A 21,692-nucleotide genomic window follows, 5' to 3' on the forward strand; every position below is an offset into this window, starting at 1 on the left:
ACCTTCTAAGTTGTTTCATATTCCATTGGTGATGGCGGTCATTCAAATGAAAGGAAAATAGAAAGATTGACAAATGGAATAACCTTCATTATATTGGCCCATTAACTTGGCTATATCGCTTTCCTTTTCTTCGAGAGAAGCCTTAGTCTGCTCCAGTACATACATAACCTCCTTCAGCCGCATCCCAAATGATTCCAAATCCTTGTTCTTTAAATTTATCTGTTGTTTAAGCCCGTCTACAATGATATTTTTCTTCTGTTTTTCCTCATCTTCGAGCTTAGTAACCGTTCTGAAATCACCATGCTTCTGCAGATGCTCCCTTATACACCTATAGCACTGTTGTAGTCATCATCACGAGCCATCCACCCATACATGCTTGATCCATGCACTTGGAATTCTACCCATTATTTTTTCCCGTCCATGAAAAGACCACTCAAATGAATTTGCAGTGTGATACCCACTCCGCTCTATGTTAAATTCTAAAATGGCCAACCCCCGGAAGAAGCCTTATAATCCCACAACGGATAAGCACTTACGAGATTGAACCGAGCAAACTCTTCTTTCAATTTGGATGCAGTCGCAAAGTGTTTCTCATCCTTCCCCCCTGACATGAATATTCACAACGATTGCCATCCAAGGCCAAAGAAACGCTCCTCCCGGTCGTCTTTTTTTGAAATGTTTGGATGATGGAACATATCTCAGAAATGAAGGTGTAACAAAAGGTATAGGCTTTTCTACGAAATTCAACTGCAAGAACTTCGCCAGTGCCCGATGCTTTGCGGTTTCCTTCAATCTTTTGTTGGAGTTTCCAACTCCTGTTGCATGCTGAAGAAGATCCTTGTATGTATTTTATACATATGTTATTAATGTCATATTTATTATCACATATTTTTATATGTATTTTATACATATGTTATTATCTCGTCATTATCTTATATTTATATTTGTTATTTCGTACTCTTGTCGTTATCTCATACACATCATTATCTCATATTCAGTAGCGAAGCCAGCGTGGGCTTGCCCACGCCAGCCCAAGATAGCTCCATGTGATGATTTGCTTGTTGACATAACATAACAAGCAAATCATCTTGTTGACTCGGGGTTGCCCATGCCATAAATGGATCGGGTCCATGTGATGATTTGCTTGTTGACATAACATAACAAGAAAATCATCTTGTTGAAGCCGGGTTGCCCAGAAATGGATCGGGTCCAACAGTGGCAGCCGGCCCATCACGCCCAAAATCATAATGTGAAATGGAGCCTCACGAGTCACACTAGTATTGACGCTGAGTTGGCCATGCGATAAGCGATCCAGCTCCACCAAGAAACTTAAAACAGTCAGCCCGCCCATTACACCCAAATTCATTGAAACTCGAAAAGGGAAAGGCCGAAGGGGCGAAGCACCCAAGCCGCGAAACGGCGAAGGGCGAGGCTGCCAGGGCCAAGGCCCAAGGGCGGCACACCTGCAGTAGCCGGCAAGGCAACGGGCACCAGGTGATTCTTCTTCGTGTTCTTGAATGATTGAATCATTTCTTTTTCGATTGTGTTAGTTTTTTTCATTTTTCCCTCATTTTGCAAATTTCAAAGCTCTTGGTCTGATTTTTGTTGTGCAACAGCCTGGTGGCCGGATCTCGATTCTCACATGCGCAGTCTCGTTCCACATTGGGGGACTGATGAGGGTTTATCTTCTTGGTTCTCCTTCATTTTTTTTGTCACTTTGTTGTTTTTGTCTAATGTCTAATATGTTATATTTTGTTAGGTTGTTTTCATAAAATACCGATTGTTTTTTTGGTTTAAATCGAACAATATAATCTGTTTTATTTGCTTTATTTTTAAAATAACATATATTTTAGTTTGTAATTTTTTTCATATACTATATACTAGTGCCCCATAGCCAAAATTTTCTGGCTCACGCCATTGCTCATATCACTTCCTGTTATTTTCTCAAACATTAAGAGTATGAGATAATGACTGAGATATGAGATAATGTTTTGACATTAAAATAGATATAAATACTGATAATACAACTCCTAGTTGAGAGTTGACGTACACTCGTTATATACATGGAGCGACGTATAGAACTTGGTCTCTTTGAAATAACTTGGAAAGTAGATGAAGGGCGTATACATTGAACCTGAAACAAATTTAAGTAAAAGGAAACTACTAACAGGAGGATTTTGAAAAGGAAAACAGTTGGGATGAGATTTAGATTGAGATCTGTGAACTATGACAATAGAAAATTTGAACAGGAGCTGAAATACAAAATTAAAAAAATTATATATGTTAAACTATAATTTTTCAAATTTACATATAAATTTTTGTAGTTTTAAAGTTTGAAAGGGGGAGAGGTGGTTAAGGCCTCTGCCCCTGGTTGTGAGGCACTTTGATTTTAAATTTCAATTTTCGAAATACACGCATATAAAAAAAATTGACAATTAATGAAATTTCAACATTTAAACAAAGTAAATTTTGTAAGGTGGCGTGGACAACTACATCATAACTTTGCCTTTTGAAAACTTAACATGCATACAAACATCATAGTCTTGTTACCTTGTTGAGTTTCCATTAAGAGGATAACGAACAAATAGGATCAGATTCTTTCACAATTTCGGGAGACAGTCTTTCTAAGACGCTTGTCAATTCAGTGTGAACTTGTGACAAAAAGATGTTCAAAAGTTTCTTTTTAGGTTATATACAATCAAGAAAAACACCTTAGCATGGGATGCAAGGAAGGCCTTTTAAGCCCACAAAAACTTGAAAATGACTTGTTGGCAACCTGCCATCATAATTTTTGATGATGAAGTTGATGAAAGTGGGGAGTTGACAAGGACATAGGACTATTAATTTATCTGATATCGCACATCCATTTTGTAAATAAATGATCTATCTTACTTAAAAGGGCATACCATAACTAGTCATTTTAGAGGCACATGTCTTTAGTTCGATTTTATGTTCGATTTTATGGATACTATGTTTCTGCGTTTTAAGTCATAGAATACAGTATCTAAGTTAAAGTTAGCCCAAAGACCATGAACGCAAGAGGAATGACAAGCCTTTTGTTCTTTTTTTTTGCGATTTTAACCTCCTACATGGTGGGATGTGCTGAGCCCGGCCCAAAACTCTCTCTCTCTCTCTCTCTTGTTTTTTTGAGTGAATGGGGTTTCAATTATTGCCTGAAATAAGACCGAATCCCTCACCCATTCCTTCATCAACTAAAATACATGGTCTGCGTCAGTACCTTGAGATATCCTTCTATTAAATCAAATTACCCAAAGGTGTTATTCTCATGAGGTCATGCCAAAGCTTATCCACCATGATACCATAATTATGCCACCTAATATCGTTGCTATAGATATACAATCTAACATTTTCTTTTTTTTTTATGTAATTTGTAAAAAAAAATCAAATTAAGAAAACAATCATAAGTTCCAATGTTAATGAGATGAGAAATTGACAAGAATAGGTTTATAACTCCGAGCAGGAAATGCTTGACTTAAGAAGTGGATTTTAGTTTTCAGTAAGTTATTTATTTTTGTTTCATAAATTTATTTAAAGACATTTTAAATTGCTTTTTAAATTGAACAGCTATGTACTGAAAATGAGATCAAACAGAGTCCATAGAATATCTTTTTAATGAGTTTAAGTGCACATAAATTTGACAAAAAAACAAGACCAAGTTGTCAATGCATGTGACAACTTTTCAAAAAAGGCGCTTTACAGCTGATGCAGTACGGCTCGAATAAATAAATCACTTCCCTTTTATTATCACTTATCAGTCCCGACATTCGCCAGCTTGCGCTAAGTGAAGGACATAATTTCACGGGAACTGACATAAGAGGAAGGACAATCATATTATATAATGGCCTCCGCTAAATTTGTGATTTGCAACTTACATTAATCTGCCGACTTCATCACGAGAAAGAGAAATGAATGGAAAGAATGTCCTTTCCCGTGCTTGAATGACTAATTAATAACAAGGGAAAGGAATTAGAGCTTGTTGTGTGGTTTATAAGAAACTTGGATTTCCCTTGAGGGTATTAGAGATACAAGCAATTCGGATAAGAAAATTGGATTTAGGGTTCTAATAACTTTTACCTGTTGTTCCACTGACTTGAGAAAAACCTATAATTGTGACTTGATAAAATCCTAGAAGCACAAGATGCTGTAGACTATGGTTGGATTTCATAACTATGTTGTGTGAATAAAGCCTGCTTGATGTTAGTGTGCCGGCTCCCTCAAACTTATGAAATTTTTATATTGGCCAAAGTTGAACTTTTAAACAATTTAGCAAGTAGAATTTCCCACTTCTAGCTCCACAATCTTTCCCCCTCTTGCCACAACGGGTCCAACACTATGTAGGAACCAGGTGTAAAGTAAGTGCATTGTCAACATGGTGCAATGAGTTACTGTATATGATACATGAGCATAACACCCATAAAAAATGATAAGCAAAGATTAGACAACATGAGATTTTTAAGCCCATACGGCCGCCTAGCTATGCTATACTTTGATTTTTAAGTCAATAAGATCGACCAGCTATGCTATATCTCTTGAGGCTAACTCTTGAGGCTAACTATAAGCATATGACTGAAAAATAGTTGGATGCAATGGTGAGCACCAATTATTGTGGATAAACAAAGAAAATGCAAAGTTGAGATGAAAGTTCAAACAATTAATGATGCAGCATTATTTCTAACACAAAGATGTTTATGTGTGGGAAAAAGTCTGACAGCGTGCGAAGCATTAAGATGTTTATTAAAAAAATATTCAGGAAACGACCAAGCCTATAAGCGGTGCCAGTCATGCGTAATGGTCGGGGCCAGTGGAAGTTAATGTTTAGTAATCAGACAGCAGGGCCAGCAAGTGGTCTTCTCTTTCAATTGTCCCTTGTTGTTTATAATAACTATGCCAGCAGCAAATATGCATGCCCAGCTGCAATTTTGTTTCTTTAGATTTAGTTTATTGCATCTCATGCAATGGAGGATAAATAGTAATTCATAGAATATAAACCTTTCTTTGATCCAAATAGTTTATCTCTGTTCCACATACAGAGAAAATCTAATAAACTGCAACTGGTGCAAAAGACAAGGATACAGAGTTTCACAACAAATTGGTTTTTTAAAAGAAACAAGCAACTAAGTTTCTCACTGAGAACATAGAAAGTCACCTCCACAGAGGCGTGACTTGTTTCACTTCCACCGCTTACAGGGAAATCATCAGGTCGCCTCGCAAATAGCAGTAAAAGCTACCAATCATCTGAACCAGACGGAAATTTCCTCCAAAACTAATCATCCGAATCAATTCATGAAGAAAAAAAAATGTTACCCAAATTACAATAACGTCTCTACCAGGATCTAAGGCCCCAAAAACCAGCTGAAAAACAAGCTGGAAGACGTCAACTCACAGCGCCGATACTCTAGGCACCACCACAGGAAACTGGTCGATCTCTTCCATCCAGGGGTTCTTCTCCTTCGCCGGATTTATGGTCCTGAGAGCCTTCCAAACAGCACTGTTGCACTTGAAACCGGAACCAAATGCTATTTGCCAGGTCCTGTCACCCCTCTTCATTCTCCCCTTTGCCTCTGTATAAGCTAATTCATACCACAGAGAGCTGCTGGATGTGTTTCCAAATCTGTAAAGTGTCATCCTAGAGGGCTCCATATGCCACTCAGACAAGTTCAAGTTCTTCTCCAGTTCATCGAGAACTGCCCTTCCTCCAGCATGAATGCAGAAATGCTCGAATGCCAACTTAAAATCCGGAATGTATGGCTTAATTTTCATCTTCAGCAGCTTCCTTCCTACCAATGTAGCAAAGAAGAGAAGCTGCTCAGACATGGGCAGCACGAGCGGACCCAATGTGGTTATGTTTGTCTTCAGAGCGTCTCCAGCAACAGCCATTAGATCCTTGGACAAGGAGACGCCGACCTTGCCAGTATCGTCTTCTTCCTGATTCACGCAGCCAAAGCACTTGTCATCTGCGCCTTTGTGGGTTCGAACAGTGTGGACCAACTGGTATTTCGACCGCCGGCGATCAGAGCGCTTGTTGGAAAGGAGAATGGCAGATCCACCCATACGGAAGAGGCAGTTCGACACCAGCATCGATCGGTTGTTTCCGAAATACCAATTGAGCGTGATGTTCTCCATGCTAACAACCAGTGCATAAGAGTTAGGATGGGCTTGCAGAAGGTCCTTCGCGAGATCAATGGATATCAGGCCCGCACTGCAACCCATTCCGCCGAGGTTATAGCTCAAAATGTTGCCTCGAAGCTTATAGTGGTTGACTATCATGGCGGAGAGTGAAGGGGTAGGATTGAAGAGACTGCAGTTCACGATCAAGATGGCGACATCCTTTGGCTTCAGGGTCGTCTTAGCGAACAATTGGTCGAGAGCTCCAAACATAACAGTCTCGGCTTCCTTTCTTGCTTCCGCCATCGATGGATTCGGTGGTATGTTCATGACGGCTTCAGGGAGGTAAGTTGTGTCGCCGAGGCCGGATCTCTCGAGGATTTTCTTCTGAAAGTCAAGATTCTCCTGAGAGAAGCAGCCGGTGAGGGCGGACTGATCCATGAAGACCTTTCGGGTGCATTTCCGTGCATCGACAGGCTTATAGCAGGAGAAATCGACCAAGAAGACGGGTCGCGGGCGCCTAAGGAAATACAGAGTGCAGAGGAAGACGAGGAGCATGGAACAGAGGATGACGGAGATGAGATTGTAGCGAAGATGGTCCCACAGGTCGTTGAGGTCTTTGATGGAGAAAGTCGATAGCTGAGCGGCGATGGCGCCGATCACAGGGAAGAGGAAGAGGTACATTCCATGGGAGATAAGATAATGGTACCCGAGTTTCACGTATTTGAGCTTCACAGATAGCAGAAAGTCGGGGAGTTTCTGAGAAGTAGAAAACCTTCGCGCTGGTGGCTCCGGTCTTGGTTCCGCCATTAGTGGTCCGCTTACACGAACGATGCGCTGTCGAAATAGCTCCGAGAGAAGACTAAAGGGCTAACACCTTGAACCTGAAACAAATAAAGTAGAAAGGTAAGTAGTTTCCTCTCTCTCTCACTCTGTGCAGAACAGGATGATTTGGAAAAGGAAACTAGTTGGGGCTGAGATCTGGCGCCACCAAGAGAAAATGGTATAATTAAAACAGCCCCGCAAATCTCTCCCCTTCTCCCTATGCTTCCATTTCTCTCTTTTTTCGAGGATACAATTTTCAAATGAAGCACAGTTATGAGGCCAAAAGCACCACAAAAGTAAAATGGAAAGAAGATGTATCAGGGGCGTAAATCCTCTACCCTTAGATGAGTTCACAGAAGGAAAAAAAGAAAAAAGAAAAAATCTGAAGGAAAAGCTTCCGCTCTCCCTCCACGTCTCGGTGAAGCGGCTTGAATACTAGCCGGAAAGATGAGAACGCCTTCTTGGTAACAGTCTAACAGAGATAGGAAGAGAGAGAAGGGCACCGACCTTAGTTGGGGACGTCAGAAATGGAGGCTGAAGGAGGGAACTCGATCGCAGCAGCGTCACCGATGGAGAGAATAAGAAAGGGAAGAGAGAAGAAGCGCCCCTCTGCGCGTGCGAAGATGGGAAAGAGGGAGGGCGGGACCGCAGGGGTGAGAACTAGGAGACAAGCGACGACCGAAAGGCACCGAGACAACGCATCTTGACTGGGCGATGCGAGGGCGCGAGATCGAAGGTGATGTAACGTCGGATTCTGCACCCCAGTTTCCGTTTCCCACCTTGCGCCCTCACCTTTACAATGGGCTGCACCGGCCGGAGTCGGGCACCAGGCAGGCACGGTTAAAATTTAAAAATAAGTTACAACAAACATATATGATCATATATAAATAAACAAAATCATTACTTTATATCTCCACATTTTTTTTCCAAATTCACTTGTGAGCATGAACCACCATTCGTCGGGTTGGCATCGGCTAATTTCTGAGTGTTGTAAAAATTTGAAAATGTGAACCATAACTTTGGTGAACAATGTATTATCATCGGTATAATGATCGTGGCTTCTGTTGTTTGATGGCACCAAATGTATGCCAGAATGATTTATTTTCTGCTGTTGAGCAGACAAATGCTGGTTGAAAGGAAAAATCAGATCTTCTTTTCCTCGATTTTTTGCGTCTTTGTCGCAACACCAAGATTCTTTTGAAAAGTTTCAGCGGTTGTATGCTTTTACCAGAGTCACTCAACCCACCTACCCCTTGAGATATAGATGAAAATTTTGGGAAGCTTTTTAGGCTCACATTTGATTTTTGCCAAGGAAGGATTCTATGATGATGTCGTTGGTGACCTAAACCTTAGAAACTAAGCTTCGGACTTTTCAAAGTCAGCAAATGATAAAAAAGAAAGACCACTTTGACCGATTCTTGGCTCCTTCTAGAAAACTTGTAACTCAAATGGACTTTACTTTTTCAAAATCAAGCTCAAGATTTGACACCCTCAAATTTAGAGTTTTTTTAAAATAAAATTTCAAGAAATCTTGAAGCTAATGGCGTGTGGATTTTGTATGTCTTTCTCTCCTCCCTTTGTATATTAGGATGCGGAGTTAATGGAAGAAAACGGGTCACAAAATTTATTAGTAATTGTACTAAACGATGTTTCCTTTTAATAAGTACGTGTAGCGTTACCACGAAAGATCTCACACTAGTTTGCCATTGTCCTTAGAATTCATGCTTCATGTTTCTAATATTTATACATCACTTTAATTCATGCTTTATGTTTCTAATATTTATACATCACTTTAGAGTTAATCATTTGAAAAGAATGCTCTTAATAAAAGGAGCTGTTACAATTCGCAGATGGTTCCTTCAAGGTTTATAATTATCCTTAATAAATTTCAACATTATCATCCACTCAAAAATTTCCTTCGTTTGGCTTGAATTTTCATCCCATGATTGACGCCATCACCATCCTCAATATTATTTCTTTGGCGATGGCGCATGGGGTGGAGTGGGACTTTTTACAGGCCTCTTGGTTTTGCCAATTGTTTTTGCCAATCGATGATGAAGTAGGATATTGCAGTGATGTGAAGATTTACAAAAAGTTTTTTTAGATGAACATGAGGAGTATTTCATATTATCTCTTAAAAGAGAGCTGAACTTATTCAACCCTTTATTTTTGTATGGTATAAGACATGTTTCTAGTGTTTCGGGATGTTGCTCCCATCTTATTTTAATTTGCATGTTGGTGGCCCTTTTTTACAGCACTGATAGTTGATGCTTTAGGGATTCGAAATGGAAACCAACCCTACAATGCTCCACCCCAACTATTGTGCCAACCCCCTCAGAGTTAAAGGTCCATGAAGTCTTTGAGACATAGAGTTTGATGAAGAAGAATGTGAACCAAGCTAGCATGCCTAGTTTAGTTCTTCCATGAAGTTCTGATTGGAGACCTTTGATTTTGAGTGGTGAAAGTCGTCCGTCACCATGCGCAAAGAGCCAATCCCTTCGACGCGTACAGTCTGCATCGGCCGAAACTTTTTCCCTCTTTCCCTAATTCACGAGTCCTTTACATTGTCGACCTTTTAGCAGTTAGATGCAGTATTTCACGAATAGGACTTCTAGTGGCTTTTGAATTTGAATGACACTCTCAGGAAACTTGATTTTTGAAATCAAGGTTTGTGAATATCTAGATAAAGAGACTACTTTTAAAACGTAGTTTGAATGTTTGGATGACGACAAAACAACTTACGGGAAGGAGACAAAATTCAGTTTTGTCTGAAAAACCTAAGGAAAAAGCAAGTTTTTCGGGCCTTTCATGAAAATCAGGTTTTGTCAAAACTGAATTTTGGCGAATCCCATTTTGATGTCGTTTAAATACACTTCACATGGTGTTTTGGATGCAAATATAGGTTTTATATCAAAACCAGTTTTGGGCTGTCATCCAGATGCTCCTTTTATATTTCATTTGGGAAGAAAAAGAAACCACACGCAAAATCCGACAATCATAAGTGCAAGAGAGTAAAATTTAAAGTCGTGAAAGAACGTAATCAAATGACACAACTTTCTTCTGAATTGGGATAATGTTAATGGTGTCTTAAAGACAAAATATGCCGGTGGCAAGAAGGCTTCTCAGGGTATCGATGACTGTTTAACCGTGTCAAGAAAACAGATTTGTGTTTTGCATCCAGTTCTTCATTGTAGACAGGACGAGCAAAGAGGAAGGAAATACACGGGATGAAACCTCTTACTGCGGTTAAATGAAACAAAACAAAGTTGAAGTGCATTTTTGTTATTCCATCAAAGCTTGAGTGTACTTTTTGTAAAATGTTCGCCAAAGAATCCAACAAATGCAAGAAACCATCATCGGAAAATTATCTTAAAACCAAGAAAAGGAAGCATCCAATGCCACATAAAAAACCCAAGCATGACCCCCAACACTTTAGCGGAGAGTCGTGCCAAAGCATATCCTCCTAGCATGTCGTATAATGGATGTCAGATCACCACCAAACGACAAACCCTCATGTGTTAACGTGGATATATGGACCTTTATTTCTAATATCATAGATAATTCACAAAACAGAATACTCTTTAACTGTTCCTCTGGGCAGTGCAACAGAGAAAATTACTGGAAATTCAAGATCTCTTGTTAGCGAGTTCACTGATGAGAGCGTCTAACAATTGTTCCTCTTGCACGCTCTTAACCCACTGGGCATCAACCCGGATGCGTTCAATGCTTTGCTTGACAGTCCGTGCAATTGAAGGTTTAGTACGGCTTGCAAAAAACTCTTCAACTTCCAGAGCCTTGTCATGACTAGAGAACTGGAGCAAATTGGAAAAAAACACAATATAATAAAATCTAACATCAACACAATTTTAAGGAAATAATTAATTTCATAAAAAAGACTTAACACTTAAAAACATAATTAATACACTTAAAGAACCTGAGAAGCAACAGCAGAAACAAAACGGGTAATGAGAAACCCAGAGCCCCATGTTGCAGAAATGTGGTCCCATTTCTCCTGCATTGAGCATATGCCCAAAAGATTGTTATCGCTTCAGTAGTTACTGTAGAGCACTCAAAAATAAAAAATGCCATTTAGCTGTGATCTTGTCACTACGGATCTTTAAGTGCATATAAAAGTCTGGAAAGGTACTGCTATGTTTAAAAAAGTAGACTATGCATCAGAAGCTGAAGATCCTTGGATATCATTTTCTTTGAGGTATCACTTTGGTACTGATCAAGCATCATTAACCCAGTTTTTATGGAACTGTGCCACTGGGGCCTCATTTCAGGTAGGATAGAAGGGATTTAGGCATCCAAAGATATGTAGACCTCAATCATTACATCAGATAGAGTTTTAAAAATTTGTGAGAAGTTCCATCTCAAACTTGGTGATTAATCAGCCGATCAGGATTACCAGATTTTTAACGACATTTTGATGTTGACTTTTTCAACTCCCTCTCAAGGTCACGTCTTGCCACCACATGACTATGGTGAGGCTAAGGTGCCATCTTAGAGGCCTCCAGACAATTTCTTGGACAATAGATATGGAGGAACTCACTTTCCTCTTCTACAATTTGATTCCTCATTTCTGCCTTTCTACCTGCTTGACACTGTTTCCTTGTATTCCATCAACCATGCTAATATAATATTTCAAAACATTCATTTCCTGCTTTTGTTTATAAGTTTCATTTTGCATCTCCTCTTTCCTTGCTGATAACTATGATTTAGAGGATGGCAACAACTCCTCCCTGATGTGACCAGAACATAGTCAACTTTAGATAACCAAACATGTATCAAAGAAATGGCTGTGCTACAGAATGAAAGCCTTCAAGATGATTAGGACAACATGATTGATCACCAAAGCAACTCAAGAACTACCAGAATGATCTGATTTGGCTACTAACAACTACCAAGCCATGCTGTCATATTCTTCCTAGCCAATTTGATACACAGATAATACTGTCCACTTCAGGAATCAGGGTTCTAGTTGCATGTGTCAATGCAGGAAAATCTTTACCAAGTAACCATTCAGAGAGGACAACATAATTGAACAGTTTGTACCTTCATCCACTGCCATGCAACATCACGCCCTCCTTTGTTTATTCCTGCCAGTCCATAAACAACATCTTGGCTACGAACCTAACATATCATACAAATTTTATTTTAAGAAAAGGATAGTGAATAACCCAATGAGTAATTATCATAATTCATTTTAGGGAAAAAAAATTAACGTGAAAGAAAAGTTGAACTCAAATACCTCAGGAGATAATAGAAAGTTCAAAGCCTCAAGAACAATATCTGGATCTGGGCAGCATGCTAGTGAACCTGAGAGGGATCAATAAAATGTCAAAAACTCTCTGAAGGACATGTTGATGAATTTAAATACTAAAGGGATCAACTTACTCAGTACACGTCCTTTCTCTTGGCTTAGATCACTCTCCCTATAAATTTGTAATAGAGATTCATACCCAGATCTCTTTGACGTACAGACATTTTGCATGATGGCAACATAGGCTGCCTAAGAAGACAAGAAGCAACATGCAACATCTGCTTTAGAAGATCAATGATTGAATCCATGCAATAATGCGATGGACAGTGACTAACCTTTCTGGTGTCAGGTGGTAGAAGTGGTGTACTTCTATCTTCCACAAAGGCATTGAAACGCCTAATGGCTTCAGTTTGTATTGCATCATCTCCAAATAAAGCTAAGGCTGTCAAGAGCTCCCCCCGTAACATTGAGTCAGAATGGCTGTCACCTGGTCTGGGTTCCCAACCCAGTTTTCTGATCCATAATCACAGGCAGACGAAGTTGTGAATATACAGTATTTATTCACCACGTGGTAGAGCCGTAGAGGCACTTGCAGATACACACATTTGAAAGAGTTAAAATACAAATGGTACACTATAGAAAGTCGAACACCATGAACCAACAACAAAAAGATTGACAAGTCGGGTGGAGGCAATGCAAGCAAAGAGCTTAAAAGTAGACTCCTCCATTGGAGAAGGTGCTAGGCAAGATTGACTTGGTTAAACTCGATTAAGCCGGTGGTGAAAGAACATGTAAAAAATATTTCCTCTTTTTATCACAAGTAAAAAGTTACCCTAATGATCTTCTTTGAGGCTGGCAATCCACAGGTTCAGCGTCCAAACCTCAATGTCTTACTTTATATTAAGGATACTTTTTTCTACATGGCTCGGCTAAGCTCCAGGCAAGGTTTTGGCTTGAACATAGCCGAGCTGAGTTCGAGCTCTCTAAGCTCGAGCCGAGCCAAGCTCAAGTTTGAAAATCCAACTTGACTCGAGCTCGAGCCGAGTTCGAGCCAGCTCAGCTCGGCTCATGAACAGCCTTAGATGTAGATGCTCAGGAACAGAGGCACATCTTCCTAAATGCTAGATGCAGTAAAATTATGAACAGTCAAAGCATCAAAGGAACAGGAAAAAGTCAATTGAATCTGCGATTTGTAATAGAGAGTACTTACTCAGCAGAAAAACGCAAGAGATTGATGAGGAAGTGTTTAAGGTTACCATATGATTCTGGGACTGCATCACTTGCTATCTTTGCAATTTTTTGACTTATCTGACACAAAGAAATGTTTGTTGAATTTGCTGGAGGAGTTGCAAAGCTAAACATGGAAAGGAAGAAATCTTACATTAATCAAGCATGACAAAACAGTGTAATCAAGTTCATCCCTGTATGCATCCATCAAGATGAGCAAAGAGGACAAGGACTGCTTGCTAGCTCTACACAGAGCATATGAGTCATCCAAGATACCTGAGAGAGCACAGACAATTGATGTCATAAGGAGACATATAGTTGTACAAGTGCACAAATATCCATCTTATTTACCAAATCGGTCTGTTGCAGTTAGGCACTTTGCCTCTATTGCAATTCTAAGCCTACTGGAAAGCTCATCGTCGTACTTCACCCTGTAAAAGCCAGTCTGCTCAATGTTAACCTTCAACCAAGAGCTTCGCTTTTCATGTTCAGAAACACATTTCCCAAAAACATTGGGATTTCCAGATGTAAGCCTCAGCAATTCAGATGAAGACACAACTTTGTGCTGCTTATCGAACAAAAAGGACATACGGTTATCATATGAACCACAGGACAAAGTTATAGGAACAATCCATTGGCCACCCCCAACAGAACCACTTGATAAGAATTGTGTCTGCAAAAACAGAATAAATATGAAGTCCCAGGAAAGAAACTAAAATAATGAGCACAAGCCACAAAGATTATGTAATTTATAAATAATTAGAAACCTTGTTGCATTGCCAACATGGATACCTAAAAATTCCTCATTGACATGAAACTTTTACTTATTTTGGATGAAAATGGCATAAACCATGCAATGCAACAAAAAGATAAATGGTTAATCATGCACACCAGGTCAAATTATATGCAAATTATTGATAAATAAATATCTTGATCACATGGAAATATCTATGGATTATTTATGTGCATAGATGGGAACTATCATTGTCTCAAGACAAAGGGTAGAAGGCCGACCATGTTCATTGAAACTATTTGCAACTGTTTGCAAATTACTGGTAAATAAATATGTTGTTCATATTCTGAAAGAAAAATCAATTGATTGTCAGCATATGTAAATAGGAGCCATTGCTAGATCACTAGTTAGTAAAATCTGCAGTTGCACTCATCAACAATACTATTTCATGAAATCCAGAAAAGTGATTGCTATAAAATATTTCACAAAGTTAACGTAATGAACAAGTGAAGTCCCTGGATATGCAGTCAAAAGCTGTTCCTAGGAATTGTATAGGTCCCCTTGAGGTAAGTCTGTTACCTCACACCACAGTGGAGACAACTTCCAGACAACCAATTTTTTCCTTTCTAAAATAATGTAAATATGGTGTCTTCAGTTGTTTGCAATTATGTGGGCTTTCATATTGATTTTCACTTTAAGTTTCACTAAGTTTATAATTATTTTTTAACATTTATGAGACCCAATCTTCCACCTAGGCCCGGGCTTGGAATTTAGGAGGTCGGGATGCCTAGGTACCAAGCATTTTATGTTTGATTCAGCATGTCTTTGTACAATGTTAGGAAACTACCCATCCTAATGTTGCCAAGAAGAAAATTCAGAAATCTAAAGAAGGCATGAAATTATAAAATGCACTATGAACAATAAAACCAAGAATATAGATTATCCCATGATTAAAATAGCTGCATTGAGACGTTGCATAAAATACATGCAGATTTTTCTCATAATATCCATCTAACAACATTGTCGATCAGACAGTCAATTCAAGTTCCAAAAACATTTTGCTCATTTGGTCCACCTAGCAGTGTTATGGATCATGCAACCAATTCATGTTTCTCCATGAAAATACTAAAACAGAGTGAGTAGTTACATGAGAATAATAGGATGTAATAGACCCTTAGAAGTGATGCAATGATGAAATATGTTGACAATAAATGCAATGATGCATGAAAAGGGAAAGTGATAGACAGACCTGCTCAAACTCCAATGTATTCTCACCTACTTTAACATGAATAACTGGATAACCTTTTTGCTTTGTCCATGAGTCCATTAGCTCATTTACTGGCTGTCCAGATCCTTCTGAAAGCACGGCCCATAAGTCATCCGTCTTTGCATTCATGCAAGCATACTTCTTTATATATGCAGCTAAAGACCTCTGAGAGATTATGCAATGAAAAAAAAAACAGGCTAAATCATGTCAGGACCTTATTTGTCTTATACACTAAGTGACAAAATCAGACACGATGGACTGGTCTAAAACTCATCCATCCTTCATTTAGGGGAACATTCAATAAAATCAAAGTGTCAATTCAATTCATCCGAAAAGGAAAAAAGTTGATCTTTGCCATGAACATCCCCACATAATAAAGAAGAACAATAAAGCAAGTGCAGAGAAGAAGAGAACTAAAAGGGGAGGGGGCGAAAATTACCTGAAATGTTTCAGCACCGAGATAACTTTGCAGCATCCTGATAAGAGAGGCCCCTTTTTTGTAGCTTATTGCATCAAATATTTCATCAATCTCTCTGGCATGGTGAATCTCCACCTACAAAATATTTTCAATAGCATGTCATAATACTGTCAAGAACACAATCTGAAGAAGGAACCAAGGAAATTGACAGAATTTCAAGGCTGAGTATCTGTTAGGCAGAAAATTCTTTTCCAGATTCTGATGAAATATACACTTACATATTTTTCTTCAAAATTATATAGACAAAAAGAAAGATCAGTAACCTGGAATTAAAGTATGTCTGTGTTGGAAAGAAGGGTTGTAGACTACATTCTACATGTTCTAATGTCATTATGTCAAATCGAATCAACCAATTAGATGTCCTCCTTGGCATACCAAAACGCACACCCACACACACACTCACACAGAGAAAGTGGCAGAGACACATCCAGTTTAGGATGGGCAGATGTGTACACAAATTAAAAATTTCAAACATAGAAATCACACCATAACTTCTACTTTGCCTCTTTTCATTTGTTTATTTAAAGAAGAAAAAATGATAGTACTTCATCATTCTAAATTCCAGAAAAGAAAAAATACAAGTGTTGTTCTGACTTCTGATGCATGCTTGAAAGAGCAACATTAACAACACTCAACAGTTTCCTTTTTTGTTTAATAACTTTTTTAATAAAAGCTCCTAAATTTACTGAATATGTACTTTTTATTCACCTTTTTATGCCTTTAGATGTGATCTTCAAATAGTTTTTTTAAATAAGCTTGTACCTTCTGAATATGCAATTCTGATTTCATTTCTTTATGTTTTGGATGGGATCCCCAACTCCTTTGTGAAGACTTAAAAGTGACATACAAATTACTATTTGATCCATGCCACGAACACCAAATTAGTATCCCTTTATGAGGAACTTACACTTTCTTTTATATGCAAATTTTGGTTGAAGTTAAAGAAGAACTTAGGTAATTTTACTTTTTATTATATTAGAATCACGAAATTACTTAGATAAAAAACAGAACCAATAAGAGATCATTAATGGAGTTGCTCAAGATCAATTCAGTTTACCCAAAATGTTTATTAATGTTTCTTCAATTGCTGAAGATATCTCTTTTTAACCATAGAATGGAACAAGATTATTTCATTCCATTTTTAGTCAAAGGGTGAAACTATGAAGTGCATTCCACAAGTAGTGCCCACAGATGGAGAGGTTGATTTTTTAATTCATTTTACAAAAATATTGATATGTACAAAATCTCAAAGACCAATTACACACACTCTTCAAAGTTCAAACAGTTGCCACACCCAGGTCATGTTGTGGCACCAAACAATTTGCAATATTTTTCATTAAATCACTAGGAGAATCATAGCTTGTTAGTTGTTAATTGTACGTTTGTAAAATAGCCCAACTTCACAAAGAAAACCTTCGAAAACACCAACGAGCATTAAGTCTGTGTGTTCTTCATAGTAAAGAGGTTCTAATTCTATCTTGTACTTATAATTTTATTTTACACTTTTTCCCACCCTGATTTAGATCTCTGACTCCACCACTGCACACAAGATATAAACTGATAAACATACAAAGAAAGAAAACAAACTAGTAAGTTTCATGATAGACATAACACTAGAGGAACATTTCCACCTAGAAACTAAATTTAGATAAACGAAGAGTATGACACCATCTAATCCACATGCAGTAAGGCAATGGGTATGGGTTGACCTGAAAAATTATGAAAGGAGTTAAGTGATGAACCTTTAGTGTCATAGCAGCAGAGAAGCTCAAGACAAATTGAAAATCATAATTTCGAGAGTGCAGACCCAACTCATATAGATACCAATGCAATCTTGTCACAAGCAGAAGGACATATATTTTCTATTTCATTCCTGATCACAAAAAGGAGTAAATTTTGCCAAAATTTGATAAAATTTTATAACAGAGTCAAAGTCTCTACCAGGAGATATGATTATATTATCTAAAGCAGTAAATATTAGGAAGCTTATATGTAAAAGCAAGCATGATCTAGCATAGACAAACCAGTTATAACTTATAAGATTAACCAATATAATAGAACAACCAGCAACAGAGAAAAAGTAAACAAAAAGGGTAGCATTACTTCAATAGGATGTGATTCTGCCAACGCATCAAGCCTGAGCCCCTCAGTTGACTGGTCCAGAAATTGAGTCCAAATATTCCACTCGGGAAACAACACATCGGTAGCTAAATAACTAACCTGCCAATTGCATGAGATGAGAGTGTAAGGACTAAGAACTCATACAAAGACAAAATATAGCTCCATATTTTATTCAGAAACAAAGTTGAGATTACCCATGTTGCAAAACCTTCATTGAGCCACAAGTGTGTCCACCATTCCATTGTCACAAGGTTTCCAAACCATTGGTGTGCTAGCTCATGCGCCACAACAATTGCAACCTAAAGACAGAAACATGGCCATGTCACAGAACTTATGAAAAGAGATCAAAACAGGCTAATTTTTGTATTTTCTGAATTAAGAAAAATTCACCCTTTGTTTGTTAGCTGCAGCAGAATGCCGCTCATCATAAAGCAATGCATTTTCACGATATGTAACTAGACCATAGTTCTCCATAGCCCCAGCAGCAAAATCAGGAATAGCAATCATGTCAAGCTTAGGAAGAGCATAAGGAATTGAAAAGTATCTGCAGAGATTTAAAAAAAAAAGTTACAAGGATGAAATTAGAAAAGGATTCTAGTGTCAAAGCAAGAGCGGGAAGGGGGGAGGGAAAGTTGGAACGGAAAAGCAGATGGATGGAGCTAAACAGAAATATGCCAAATAGAATCTAAACTAAGACAGATAATTTACAATTAACAGGAAGAGAACTCAAGCAATCCAGTGTAGCGGTTGTGACTCACTCATTGTACAGGCCAAGTGTCTTTACAGCTACGCTTAATGCAAACTTCCCTTGATCTGTCTTGCCAACTTGACAATATACACGCACCTTTGTCCCTACATTTAGGATACATCATGTGAGAACAAATGGACTGCAATACAAGGCACACACAGTGAAAGAGGTCTTACCATCTGATGTTATGTCTTCAATGTACTCAAACACGCCAACAACAATAGCAACTAAATAAGTTGACATGATTGGTGTTTCCTCAAAACAAAAAATCTTAGTTGGGCCATCAATCCTCTCATCAAGAACTGGCATATTAGACAACGCTATCATGTCCAAAGGTGCTTCAACTGTTAACTTGAATGTGGCCTGCACATAAAACAACACCAGTGGAAATGGGCATCTATAAACATTTCAATGAAAAACTCTTTGGGAGCCTGCTATGCCAAAAGCAAGAGAAGCCCTTGTCCTTCCTTTTCCAATCTAGGAGGCACATGGGGTGCAAAAGGGGGAAATTATGTAAAAAAGACACCACCGCCTTTCTTTTTTGTGGAAGAAATGCAAGAAACTCCAGCCTCAGATTAGGGCAGGACTCAGAAGTTGCTTGCAGTCAGCAGGATCATGTTGTAAGCAACTTTCAAATAGCAACTATATTCCCACTCTTTTAGTGATAGTAAACCTACCAAGTAAGAGAATCCATTTCCCCTCATCTATCATGTTTCCCTAACTTCTTCTATTGAGACTCTTTTCTCACCCTAGAATCCCAGATAGTAATCCCCAGATGGCAGCCTAGATCAACAATTTACATCACCTGTAAATCTCAGGTATAATCCAAGCAAAGGTTGATATATAATATAACTGACAAAATGATAATTGAAATTTGCATCCACTGGATAAGACAAAGATCGTGTACTTCACAGACTACTTCAATGTTTCTTCTCAACAACTACAGGCATTTGGGTTCCAATTTCATGATTTACACTCTTTCATGTATGAAGAACAGCTTGTCAATAGACAGGTGGCCGCACAGAAGAAAACAAGCCAACATTATAAGAGGAATTAACACAAATTTTAAATGGCACCAACAGCATGCATGCTTCTAGGCCATTGTTAAAAGTTTCCTGTAGCAAAATATTTTAGCAGATTAATGGCACTCTACCATCTTCAATTGATAAGATTGTAACGAAAACGAGATACTAGCAACTAGCAAGAACTGCAGTTAGTCATTGCTGACCGGCTGCCCCAAGTGCCAGATTGGGTTATCAACCATGAGCCAGATTATGAAGAAAAAGTTAATGCAGATATGAAAACTTTTGCACATGTAACACTGGATCACCAATTTGGGATTCAAGTTTAGCACCAAATAAACAATTGTCTGCAGTTGTACGTCAGCCAGAGTTTACAAGTGAAGCATAAATTGTGGACACTTGTGCTGCGGACCACCAAATAGTAGCAATTATTTTGGACGGCCAGCGTGGACGTGTTTCACATATTGGTTCGTGCTAATACAGCAACCAGGAAGGGCTGCTACTGGGTCAATTTGTTAAAGGGTTGTTTAAAAGTTTCAATGTCAAGGCTCCCATTTTTTGACTGACAAATGTTCAAGGAATAAGAAGTGACCACGTAATTCACGGGACAGAAACAGATATAATCTAGACCCAAGCAAGAGGGATAAAAAAGAAAGGCGATATCCCAATTACGGTTCCGATCAACGCCCATGCTTGAACCTATAGAAGCTAAGTAGTCCGAACTAGAGGAGCAGCAATCAAGGAGAAGGACGTCAACTATGACTGTTTAATTAACGACAAGCATGCATGAATTTGATAGATGGATAAAAAAAAACACACACACACAAAGCATATAAGGAAAGCAACATCAGTACTCTCAAGGAGAAAACAAATTGAAAGCTGAAATCGACACCTTGATTGCAGGCTCGTCCCAACAAGGGAAACACCGGCGAGCATCGGCGGGCTCGAACTGTGTTACAGCCATGTTTCGCTTCTCTCCATTTAGGACAAAAGTACTGGATAGAAAGGGAATCCAAATATCCAGACAATTATGTAAGCACCATTGGAGAAACTTTCTTAACAGCAGAGGAAAGAAAAGTATCGGAAAAGGGAAAATGGACGACGAACCCGTCTGTCAACCGGCTATGTTAGTCTTACCTTCTATAAAAGCCTTTCATCTGATCATTGAGAACGCCTTGGAACCCAATCCCCAGCGTTGCCTTCCCGAGGGGCAGAACGTCATCGAAACCCAAAGCCAAGATATCGTTCTCCTCGAAGAGGTTGACGCTCGATGGACGGAGAACGACGGACGCGGCGCCGTTCTCCGACTTCTTGAGCCACAGAGAATTCCCGTCATTGGAGACGCTTAGATCGGCCGCGTTGAGGACGATGTTCCGCGTCTCCTGCAGGATTTCGACATCAATTTCGACGAACCCATCAAATTTGCAAGTGGAGAGGTCGGGCTTCAGCCTGAGATCGTATCGCCGTGGGACGACGAAACCCGGCAACCGAGCCAAACCCTTGAATTCGTCTGCCATTCCTCCACGGCTCCTCCTTTCTTCCCTTCTCCTCTCAGCAAGCCTCTTCCTCTCCCTAGTTCCGGTAACAAGAGTGGCGGGTAGAGTGCTGCCGCAGTTCGGCGCGTTTTATTTAGGGATTTTTTTTTTCAAACTTATCATCGACTTACAATCATTTGATACATGCCTAGCTCACTTTACAGTAATCGACAGATTCGTACCTAAATTTTCACTTCGAAAAGAAATTACATTCTAGGTGGCCGGAAGGAAACTGCAACACATGAATCAATTTACAATTATTCCATTCAATTGGTACTTGACTAATGGTCCGGTCACAAGAATCCCCATAAATGATCATACTTGACTAATGAGATGAAGAAAAT

General features: G+C 38.9%; 3 protein-coding genes across 4 annotated transcripts in view; all 3 read right to left on the reverse strand.

The window, feature by feature from the left end:
* Positions 1–21,692, reverse strand: part of LOC116255729 (protein INVOLVED IN DE NOVO 2-like) — a 95,191-nt gene that overhangs the window by 13,171 nt on the left and 60,328 nt on the right. The window lies entirely within an intron of this gene.
* Positions 4,980–7,697, reverse strand: LOC116255732 (3-ketoacyl-CoA synthase 11-like). The gene is made up of 2 exons (XM_031631678.2): positions 7,459–7,697; positions 4,980–7,010 (listed from the first exon to the last, which is right to left on the reverse strand). Exon 2 carries the CDS (start codon positions 6,934–6,936, stop codon positions 5,401–5,403), a length of 1,536 nt encoding a protein of 511 aa, XP_031487538.1. The 5' UTR covers positions 6,937–7,010; positions 7,459–7,697; the 3' UTR covers positions 4,980–5,400.
* On the reverse strand, positions 10,203–21,550 carry LOC116255728 (aminopeptidase M1). The gene is made up of 18 exons (XM_031631665.2): positions 20,951–21,550; positions 20,706–20,808; positions 18,968–19,154; positions 18,802–18,895; positions 18,434–18,587; positions 18,238–18,342; positions 18,026–18,142; positions 15,884–15,997; positions 15,427–15,609; positions 13,796–14,117; positions 13,599–13,720; positions 13,428–13,525; positions 12,553–12,730; positions 12,352–12,466; positions 12,206–12,273; positions 12,010–12,087; positions 10,886–10,963; positions 10,203–10,763 (listed from the first exon to the last, which is right to left on the reverse strand). The coding sequence occupies exons 1-18, from the start codon at positions 21,328–21,330 to the stop codon at positions 10,578–10,580; spliced, it is 2,682 nt and encodes an 893-aa protein (XP_031487525.1). The 5' UTR covers positions 21,331–21,550; the 3' UTR covers positions 10,203–10,577.

This window comes from Nymphaea colorata, chromosome 6, assembly GCF_008831285.2.
Source record: "Nymphaea colorata isolate Beijing-Zhang1983 chromosome 6, ASM883128v2, whole genome shotgun sequence".
In the NCBI taxonomy this organism is placed as follows: Eukaryota; Viridiplantae; Streptophyta; class Magnoliopsida; order Nymphaeales; family Nymphaeaceae; genus Nymphaea; species Nymphaea colorata.

Excerpts from the sequence above, each read along its gene's own strand:
- LOC116255732 (XM_031631678.2), bottom strand. The coding sequence starts at position 6,936 with ATGGCGGAACCAAGACCGGAGCCACCAGCGCGAAGGTTTTCTACTTCT.
- LOC116255728 (XM_031631665.2), bottom strand. The coding sequence starts at position 21,330 with ATGGCAGACGAATTCAAGGGTTTGGCTCGGTTGCCGGGTTTCGTCGTC. Across the intron at positions 19,155-20,705 it reads GGGACGAGCCTGCAATCAAG|GCCACATTCAAGTTAACAGT; the intron begins GTGTCGATTTCA and ends TTTTATGTGCAG. Across the intron at positions 13,721-13,795 it reads AACTGCAACAGACCGATTTG|GTATCTTGGATGACTCATAT; the intron begins GTAAATAAGATG and ends GTGCTCTCTCAG.